This window comes from Haliotis cracherodii, unplaced genomic scaffold (assembly GCF_022045235.1).
Source record: "Haliotis cracherodii isolate W230 unplaced genomic scaffold, xgHalCrac1.p SCAF_15, whole genome shotgun sequence".
Taxonomy (NCBI): domain Eukaryota; kingdom Metazoa; phylum Mollusca; class Gastropoda; order Lepetellida; family Haliotidae; genus Haliotis; species Haliotis cracherodii.
In genome coordinates, this window is record NW_027266270.1 from 30,635,154 (window position 1) to 30,646,502 (window position 11,349).

Below are 11,349 nucleotides of genomic sequence, written 5' to 3' on the forward strand. Positions count from 1 at the left end.
TCAAAGTGAAATAGTTCGTCTGCATTTACGCGACATTTTCACATATACAAAATAACTGAATCACACCAAAATATCAATACGCAGATAAAATACACAGCTTGCTACCACGACACCCAAATGTTAACATCTTATTTCCGATTCGGAACATGTTTGATATTCAATATATGCTATACTGTGGAGTTAATACTTAAACGATAGTTTTGTCTAAACCTAACGCACGTACATTTGACAGATAAGTCCGTAAAATAGATACAACTCACTTAATATATTTTCACTTATACACGGTCAATAACATAAGATTAAACACCTTTACAGCTGGTAATATTGCTCCATATACGATACAAATTATAAAACAATTTAACTTATAACTTTAGAGAAATAGTAAGGTGAACATGACTTACCTTCAAAGAAACCAAACAAAGTGTCTATGGCCAGCTCCTTTATTGGGGATTTCTCGACAGTGAGGTACCCCCGGGGCTAGCCAGTATATATACTCTAGACACCTTGAATGGTCACGAATTTACTGCATGTTCAATTATCAGCTTGATAAGAAAATTTGAGTTCGTGCGCCGAGAATAGGGATTAAGGCTTGCCTAAGAAGTTTGACCAAGTGATGTCCACATAAGTTGAATAATAATTGATGAAGTAGTCCGAAAATATTGATATGAGTTGGACGTATCAGCAAACGTGTGACAAGCGCTCATTGCGATAGAGGCTGAGACACGTACAGATAGATAATACTGACCATGCTCCAAGGATGTTATGTAATTTTCTAGATAGCTGCGACCTTCACATGTGAGACTGATTGAAAACAGCACCTTACATTTAACTTAATATAACACAATAAAGACTATTACCACAGTTAACTATTACATAAATATTGAGGAAAACATGACCAATTTTACAACTATGACAATACCCCTGGGCGTCGTGGAGCTTTTGTCCTCAAAAGCTTCAAGATTGAGAACGTACACAATATGACAATCAATCAAATAAACAAAACACAATATCAATCATGAAATATGAATACACTAGCTGAAACAAATGATACATGATGCATTGCTCAAATATTGCTGCCCACACACTAAAATGATTGCACTGAGGTAGGTGGTTCAAGAATCGTATACAAATTATTGTGGACAAGTAGGAGGTAGGCGCTGAAAGGTTGCTTGAAGATCTTTTGGAGTCGACGGGCATTGAAGTACGAAATCCTAATGGTATTGGGGATAGTGATGGAGGTTTTAGTAAGCTGGTTAGTTACAATGAAGCCTGGCCAGTTAACAGAGAGGGTGGGGAAGAAGTAACCAGCAATGTGGAGGTTTTCCACAGTTAAGGGTGATTGAATATCCCAGTAAGACGGACAGAGTGTCAGAGATATGACTGGGATTGCCACACATTCAGAACCTGATGTGAGTTCAAGAACTAAACCATTCCGAGGACCTGAACGCTGTTGATAGAGAAGAAGAAGAAGGATAGAAGCAATAGCTAAGGTTATAAGGCCTAGGAGAATAGAAACATGGTAGTCAGCAAGATCAGTAAGGACAAAGCTAGCTGTACCTGAATTGGGTGGAGTGTGATCATTATAATTAAGAGCAGGAGGTAACACAGCTTTAACAGGGCCAACACAGGTTACAAGTGTAAGTGCTGCTGAGAGTGTGCGGATTTTGAAGAACATACAACAAACCAGTATAATGGCGACACCTGAGACAGCAGCAGCTGTGACAGCAAGAACAGAACTAGTGTCAAGCCAGGAAGTTTGAATGGGAATTTGGCCATCTATAAGGGGTTCTGCAATTGTTTTGAAAATAGTTTCATCTTTCTTTGCACTTTCTGCAATGAGCTTCAAACTAAGATGAGCTTTATTGTCGTTAGCCAAAATAGTTGAATATTCATGTGAATATATGTTAAAATTTGGAATGGTAAAGTTAACATTTGTCTTAAAATGGGTATCTCCAGCAAAGGTAGAGAGGACAGATGAATCAAAGAAATGCTGAAGCAGAGCCAGGTTGACAGGATACAGATGGGTGATGTGTTTGGTAGTGTTCTCACAGGACCCAAAGGATGCTGGATAGAAGAATTCCTCAGTCGACAGTGAACAGTAACAAGGAGCGACGATCACACAAAATGTACAACCAGGAATCATACGATGACTATTAGGACAGTGAAGTTTCAGAAAGGGAATGCGATAGACAAGAACATGAGAGGCATCAACAGGAATGAGCTGGGGAGGTTGAGGCTTAGTTATGTAACGGAAATCACAGAGCGTTTTAACTGCAATTTTGTCATTTTGGAATAATGCCAGAGGACAGGAAGGTTTCGTAAACGATTGAAGAGCTATATGAAAAGGACAGTGCAGGATATTTTCATCCCCATTGCATGAAGCTAAAGTGGAACTATCCAAGTTAACATAATGTTGAGTTTCCTGAGAAAGTGCAAGATAATCAGGCATATCCAACAGTTGAGTTGTATGAGGAGATGTACCATTGATAGGAAGAGGCAGGGAGATAATTTTATACAATTGGAGGGAGTGAATGATAGAGGAAATTGGAAACTTAATAGAAATAAAAACGTAGGATTTAGCACGAGCATATATGAATTTGGCATTAGAGTAGTAGAAGGCAGGTGTTGTTTGCAAAAGTCTAAAGCTTGGATATTTTTTTGAGAGAAGGGTACTGAGATGATGAATTGTTTGTTGCAAGATTTGTGGAGGAATAAGAAGGGGTGATAATTTATTCTTGGCGAGATCAAGAATACCTAATTTAAGTTCCTCCAGTTGGTGTTCAACAATATATGCTTTCTGTATCTGATCTATCAAGAGAGAAGTTAATGTAACAAATGTGGATTGAATGGATTTAACATTTTGCTCCATAGCACGGGCTGTTAAACGGATGGCATCATGATTTGCTTTTACACCTTTGATAGCATTTTTAAATCTGGTATCAACTAGCTTCATAAAGGAGGACAAATGTTCTGAGTGCTGTTGTAGAGTATGTGCAACATTAATATCCTGTTTGGTGAGGGCATTTATATGTTGGGCTAAAATATTAACATCATTTGTTGTGGCTGTTCCAAACAATGTTTTTGATAAGGAACCAACAAAACTTAGAACAGCACGCTTTGTACGGGTTGATGAAGGAGTTTTTGATTCAGGAATTAATTGCATTAGTTGTTGTCGTGTTTCAGTTAGTTGTGAAACACATTTCGTTTTAATAACATTCAAATGCATTTGTATTTGATTGAGGAGAGCACATGTACTATTGCCCTGATGGCAGCCGCTCCTTGTGGGGATGCCTGGTACTGCTGGGATTTTAACCTCATAGGTGTGGACCCAGTATTCTGTAGCGAAGTGAACTTTTGAGGTTGGCTGGTACACAATTCCATAATTAAGACGTTGTACAGGACTGGCACAAAAAACTGGATGGGCGAAGACTGTCAGAAGCCATAGTATCATCAGGCTCCACGTAGACCCTTAGAGAAACGAAATAGGAAACCATAAGAAAGATGACCTGGAGATGCAAAATGCCTGCAGAACATTAGCAAATCCTAGCACTTAAAGAACACAGACATTATTTTGACTGCAAGGGGGGTGGCCAATCAAAATCCATGGTTACCAGAGGGAAATACCCCAAGAGAATAAGGAGACTTAGAACTAATAGATTACTTGAAGTACTTGTGCCCATGCCTGCGTCTATGCCCAGACATTGTTTTGTGCTTATGATAGTGTTCAGTGAGATCTTGGCTTAGATTGGAAGCCGGTTCCCATGTGGTACCAGAATACCCTTTCCATTTGATTTGGTAGTGTTTGATATTGTTGATCCATTTGCATCGAATAATGCGATCTACAGGGAAGGTTTGCCTGTCATTTGTGTTGGCATTGTGTCTCTGAGACTGGATAGGTGTATCAGATGGAGAGGAGGTGGGTGACGTATTGCCTTGATCAATGATATTTGACTGTGAGGGCACCATGTTTGTATCATCAAGATCATGTGGTGGATTTGTGGTGACCTGGGGCTCTGGGGAGGAGGACCTAGACTCATGATCAGCTTCAGGGCGTTCTGCATCATGTTGCATGTCAGCATTTTCAGCACGCTCAGTGTATGTTTTCAATCTGTCAGCATGTATCAAGGACTTGTGGACTTTGCCAGTGTGAGAATGCTGAAGTTTGAAAGTGTGGTTTGGACCAAGTGCAGTGATAGTGTAAGGACCAGACCATTTGAGGGACAATTTGGGAGAATGGCCTTTCTTCACAGTAGGATCTGTCATCAATACTCTGTCACCAACTGAGAAGGACGGAGGCTTGGCTTTGAGATCTTGTCTGTCTTTATTTAGTTCCTGACTGATTTGCATATTATCCTTGGCAATGGATTTGGCTACCTTAAGATTTTCCAACAGGGTGCGGAGATGGCTTTCTGCAGTTTTACCTATGGTGGGTTTTGGAAGTAAGGCAGTGTCAACAGGAAGATGCATTTCCTTACCGAAGAGAAGATAGTGAGGAGAATAGCCAGTGGAGTGACATGGTGTTGAACGCATAGCCATCATGACACAGGGAATAAGCTCTGCCCAATTGGATTGGTCAGCCTTTACGTAGGCTCTGAGAGCTTGCTCAATGGTGCTGTTGCGGCGCTCACACATACCATTGGTGCGGGGATGATAGCTAGATGTGTAATGGTGCTTGATGTCAAGCAGCTCACAAAGTGCGTTTACGAGCTTTGAAGTGAACTGACGACCTCTGTCAGAAAGAAGGGTACGAGGGGCACCATAACGAGTAATAACTTCGTTGAAGAGAATTTTGGCAACCTCATGAGCATCTTGAGAACGCATTGGAAAACCTTCAGTCCAACGAGTGAAAGAGTCAACTACAAGCAAAACATACTTGAAGCCATCTTTGGTTTCAGGTAAGGGACCTAAAATGTCAATATGCATACGGGAGAAGGTGTCCTCAATTGGCATAGGAACCATAGGAGCAGGTTTGGCATTTGTCTGACGTTTCGATCTTTGACAGATATCACAAGACTTGATGTAGTTCTCAATGTCCTGATACATGCCAGGCCAAAAGTACTTAGCAAGAAGAGCCTGTCGAGTTGAATCTCTACCAAGATGGCAGCCACCTACTTTGGAATCATGATAGGAGTAGAGGAGATCTTTGCGGAGAATCAAAGGAACAACTACCTGTCTGATAGAAGTTGGGCGCATGTTTTTGGTGCCTCTGTATTTTGCCTGGTGAAAGTGATACAGAATACCATCCAACATTTCAAACTCTTGTGCACGGCCTCGGAGACCTTTGACCTGAGAGTCTGTGTAACTGTTGGGAATTTCACCTTTCTGAAGATAGTCAATGATTGGCCTGAGGTCAGGGGAGTTATACTGCTTAGAATCAAAATGTTCATCATCAAAAGCAGTGGAGACTGAGAAGATGGCTGGGCATGTTGTCTTTGATTCATTGGTGTACACAAAGTCGATTTCTAAGGAGACTGGATCTTCAGGAATTGGGGCTGATGGTGCTAGATCAGGAGTGGCCTGTGGTGTTTGTATGGAATGGAATGAAGGTTGACTGAAGCATACATCAGAAGTGATGTCTTGTTTGGAGGAAGTTCGGTCTGATGAGTGAGATGTTGATGTGGAGGATTTTGTTGTACTTTGACATGCTATGACTTGAGCATAAGTGGGGGTTGAGGAGGGGAGTGGGGGGGTGGGTATATCATCTGTGATGGGAAGAGTTTTAGGTTCAGGATATTTTGTGCGAGATATCGCATCTGCATTGGTATTTGATTTGCCAGGACGATGTACAATTTCAAAATCATATTCCTGCAGCATGAGTGACCATCTACCCAAACGACCTGTTTCTTCCTTGATATTGTGTAGCCATGTCAGTGCTTTGTGATCTGTATATACCCTGAATTTGTTGCCTGCAAGATAAACCCTAAAGTGTCTAATACCTTCTAGAACTGCCAAACATTCAAGCTGTGAAACACCCCAATTTCGTTCTGCTGGATGCAGTGACCTACCACCATAGCAAATGACACGTTCTCGACCCTCGGAGTCTTTTTGACCTAAAATGTACCCAATAGATGTCTTTGATGCATCTGTGGTGAGAATGAAAGGGTGAGTAGGATTTGGGTAAGCAAGAACTGGAGCAGAAGTTAGTTTTTGCTTAAGTGTGGTGAATGCTTGTTGGGCTTTGTCTGACCAGAGGAATTGGATGTCTTTCTTGAGAAGCTCATAGAGTGGAGAGGCTATTCCTGAAAAATTTGAGACAAATTTCCGGTAGTAACTTGCCAAGCCTAAAAAGTGCCTAACATCATGAACGTTCTTTGGCTGGGGGATTTGATTGACAGCTTCAATTTTGGATTGGTCAACTTCCACGCCATCTTTGTTGAAAATGTGACCGAGGTACTGAACTTGTTTTGCGGCAAATTTACATTTACTTGGTTTCAAAGTAAGGCCTGCTTGTTTGATTTTTTGAAATACACACTTCAAATGGCTCAAATGTTCTGAAAATGATTTGGAAAATACTATGATATCGTCAACGTATATTAAAATATACTTCCAATTCATTTCTTTCAAAGCTTCTGAGATTGTACTTTGAAATGCCATTGGAGCATTTTTAAGACCAAAGGGAAGGCGATTCCACTCAAAAACACCATCTGGAGTAATGAAGGCTGATTTGTGTTTTGTGTCCGGATGGAGTGGAATTTGCCAGAAGCCACTAGCACAATCAAGAACACTGAATATTTTGGCATGACTTTCTCCAACAGCATCAATAACATCCTCAAAACGAATCAAAGGGAAAAATATTGGCTTAGTGACAGCATTGAGACGGCGATAATCTACCGCAAAACGAAAAGTATTATCCCGTTTTTTAACCATAACCACTGGTGAATGCCATTCAGAGGAACTTGGCCTAATAATGTTAGCATCCAACATTTCTTTGATCTGCCTGGAGCATTCTTTACGAATTTCAGCACTTTGATTATTAACATGTACCCTTTCGACTTATTCCAAACCATCAACAATAAACATGGCTGCTGTCGTCTTAAACTTCACCCCTGAGTTTTGTCTTCCGTCATCACCCTGAGCTACCATCCGAGGGCCAAAACATACGCCCTTGGACAGTACTTTGAGGATACTCAGATAGCAGACAGATTGATCAGTTGTTTAAGCAATGGGATGGCAATTTAATGGACCTGTGATTTTTCATGGAAAATGTTTAAGTGTCGGGTGCTGTTTCAAACCCCATCATACTTATTCATAATGGAATACTCGACTGGTAATATAAAATGAGATAAAAATATTGATCTGACGACAATTACATGACGGAAATAGGCGTAAGTGCCTTAAGTTTATCACTTTAATCAATCTTTTTCCATTATGACTACACCAGAGGCCTTTGTGTTTTCACGGCTTGAGTACAGACAGGTTTTTTGCTTAAGAGTTAACATTATAGTTGTTACTTGATGTGCATAGTACAAAAAAATCCCATATATAATATTTTGAAACTGTCAATGATGAAAGGATTTTCCTTTTTTTGGTGTTATGACATATTTAGAAATTACCTTTTAAGTACACTTGCCTAAAATTACGATATGCTTGACATTTTCTTAAATTGTATAATACATTATTATGACTTCGACATTTAACTTCTAAGTAATAACAACTTCAAAATCGAGGGGTAATTCTAATGTAGTTGTCGGCATAAATCTCAAATAATTTTTAGTTTTCAACAGCATAAATCTTTTAGACTTGACTTAAATTAACAATACCAAGTCTGCTGAATTTCTTTTTAGCGTTGTTGTAATTGACGGCCAAAAGAAACTTTACCTCTTTAAAAATTGAAATTGCAAAAATGTAAAAACACAAGTTCAAACTAAATAAATTCAAAATACATCGTTCAAACACAACACTGCTCTGTGCAGAAAGTGATACACGCCCACGACACGTTTGTCGAAAATGCGAAAAAGTGAAAACAACTTTCTGTTTGAGCAGCCGAAACTACACGTGCAATAAGGGTATATGATATTGACGGCATGTCAGACACTCACATTGATAAACAAACCACCACAGAAATGTCACAACTGACAGAATCACGCGAACGGCCCCTGGGCATGGATGGCATTGCAAGAATTGATGTAACTAACCTGATGCAACGTTACAGACAGAGCGGGCAGACATCAGACAGGCACACCAAGGGTAACTACGCCCAATGAAGGTCAGTATTGAAGGTCAGAAGGACGAATGACTCAGGGATCAATTAGGGCTTACAGACAGTGCAACATTGTCGTCAGAGATTGAGATGGGGTTGGCAGCGACGTGACTGGCAGAGGGTGATGAAAACGCTTTCTGTCTGTTCAGAGCTGATGGAAGGCAACGTGTTTACCACCGAAGGGGTGAACGAACAGAAGCATGTTGCGTTCAGGAGGTCGTGCCGGCTCGTAGAGTTGGTGTTATGGTGTGTGGAGGAATTTGTGGGCAGGAGAGAACATCAGTGGTCATCCTTAATAAAAAATTGAGGGTTAGTGTCACATGACATTCTGAATCCGATTGTCCGACCATTTCTAAAACAGTTGCCACGTGGTGTCTTTCATTAGCCTGACACTCTCCCTACAGCCCGAATCGTAAAGCACTTCCTTGCAGCAAACAACGTCAGCGTGTTGCGATGGCTTGCACGCTCCCCATACATGTCCCCCATCAACTACAGCAACTACATTTTACAGCCAACCGACAAGAACTGATCTAGGCAATTTGATACGAGATGTTCAAGACCATGTGAGTTGAATTGAATTGGGATCGCTGTACCATTTTTCCGGCATACTGATTTGCTTTGACGACAGCCCATCTCTATGAGACCCCATGAGAAGGTTCGGGTTAGTATTAGTCTTCAGCAACCTATGCTTGTCGTAAGAGGCGACTAACAGGATCGAGTGGTCAGACTGGCCCCCTTGGTTGATGAATGTCATCGTATCCCAATTATTTAAATCGATGCTCATGATATCTCTGAGTGCATCCACACGAGGAACTCATCCTGGCAGAACATGAAGTGCAGGCATCATCATCATCATCATCATCATCATCATCATCATCATCATCAGGGCGGTCGGGTAGCCTAGTGGTTAAAGCGTTCGCTCGTCACGCCGAAGACCCGGGTTCGATTCCTGACATGGGTAAAATGTGTGAAGCCCATTTCTGGTGTCCCCCGCCGTGATGTTGCTGGAATATTGAGAAAAGCGGTGTTAAACCATACTCACTCACTCATCATCATCAGCATTATCAGTGTCTAAGCGGTCTGTGATTGCATTGCGTAGAACCAATGAATTAAAGTAATTTAATACTACATGTCATTATACCTGAGCTTGAGTTGTACATTTTCAATATTATAAAAAAGTAAAAAGTATGTGAAGGTTATTGGAAACCAATCTCATGAAAATCTTTTGCTCCTATTCTTAGCCTCTGTGTGTGGATATCGTAACACCCCCATAGGAGGACATATTGGAAAGAAATTACATGTTGATTATATAAACATAATTTTAAGTATGACGAGAGAGTTAATTATTCATTCATATACGACATATCGGCAATATTTACACCAGATAATGATGAGTTATCTGATGAAAGTGCAGTGTAATAGGCCCAATAACTGCCTTTTGATGAAGATGTCCCCATGGAGTAGTTTCAGGTGACAGTTTCAGGCTGAAGGTGGCGTAAAGGGACTAAACTTTAAGACATACATTGTAACTTGTCCCACAATAAAATGGGGATGATGCGTCCCCAGGACATGCTAGATGGTCCGAAGAGATGGTGCTGTGAAAAAATTATTGTACAGCTTCTACTTTCACAGAGAAGAAAAGGTGGTGTAATGGGACTATGCGTGTCTTGAATACCGTGTGGAATTACTACCATGTGGATGCTCAAAGACAATCTTAGAACCCCCCCGCCAGAAAAACAAGTTCAATAACATGTATATTCAAACGTTTGATTTTTAAAACTTTATACAGCCTATTCCACACGACAAACTTAAGGAAATACTTCATTCCTTGATCCCTGAGGTATTTGTGACCATAGATATAGTTACATCTCTATCTTCAGAAGTTCAGAACTAATGCCAAAAGTAAAAGTAAATGTCTTCTGACGCTACTGTGAAAACATTATGTGAAATGCTGGTCTTCCTCATTGATAACATCTACGTAAACTTTTGGGCTAAGACATTTAGGCAAGAAGGTTTTAGATCGGACCAGATGACACAACGATGATGTCAAGGTGTTTTTTTCGGATATATATGTTTGACAACAATACATGTACGTGGGGCGGTCGGGTTGCCTTGTGGTTAAAGCGTTCGCTCGTCACGCCGAAGACACGGGTTCGATTCCCGACATGGGCACAATGTGTGAAGCCCATTTCTGGTGTCCCCCGCCGTGATATTGTTGGAATATTGCTAAAATTTGCGTAAAACCATACTCACTCACATGTACGTGCGCTAACAGGAGTACTTTCATCAGACTAACGTCTAACCGTTTTGTTGAATTTTGTTTATATGTCCCAAAATGGTTTTCACAGCTGGGATGTGTTCATAAAAAGGTTAACAGATTGAGGCCAAAAAAGATTTCAGGCAATTGAAGAGTCTCATCTGAGTACTGGAGATCAAATGATCACGTGGGATTTAAAAAATGGGTTTCATGATATTGCTATTTAGGAGTTCCAGACTTATGTCGGGATTTCTCATCGAGACCAGTATTAAGTGTGGACTGTTCTCCCATTTGGTCTTAATGTAAGTCTGTTCTATTTCCAAAAGGTAACACGTGAGGTGGTGACCCGCTTCTTATCATTAGGCTTAAGGGTAGCTTCATATATTGATGACGGCTTGCTTTCTGATCTATGTGCCAGTTGAGATTCTGTACTGAGTTGTTTGGGGAAGTTAGGTTGGCAGTTCAACTTCGAAAAATCGTCCATCAATCCAGGGAATGAGAAGGAATTTCTTGGAGACTTGGTTGTGTCAAGAGGAGCCGCTGGAGAGCTTGAGTAGCAAATACCAAAGTATAAACTACGGAAATTTGGACATGACTTGAATAGAGTTCTCAAGAGGAATGAGTTAAGGGCTAGAACATTAGCGTGAGTTGCTGGTTTGTTTGTGTATGTCTATAGGATGTTGGCAACAAAGAAATATTTGGACGATATACTGGAGTTGACTGATGAAGTCAAAACGAGCTTAGGTGGTGGATTAACTCTTTTTGGTAGCTGGAATAGGTAACACATTGCTGCCAAAGCACATACAAGGACAAATATTGACAGACGACAGCCATTGGTGTTGGGCTGCAGTGTTTCGTGGAATTCCTGCTCAGGGTTTTTGGGACACCCAGG

At 40.7% G+C, this 11,349-nt stretch overlaps 1 protein-coding gene across 1 annotated transcript; it reads right to left on the reverse strand.

The window, feature by feature from the left end:
* Positions 1 to 1,084: 1,084 nt before the first annotated feature.
* On the reverse strand, positions 1,085 to 5,814 carry LOC139462597 (uncharacterized). Its single transcript, XM_071244431.1, has 2 exons — positions 3,857 to 5,814; positions 1,085 to 3,401 (listed from the first exon to the last, which is right to left on the reverse strand). The coding sequence occupies exons 1-2, from the start codon at positions 5,812 to 5,814 to the stop codon at positions 1,085 to 1,087; spliced, it is 4,275 nt and encodes a 1,424-aa protein (XP_071100532.1).
* Between the last annotated feature and the right edge of the window lie 5,535 nt (positions 5,815 to 11,349).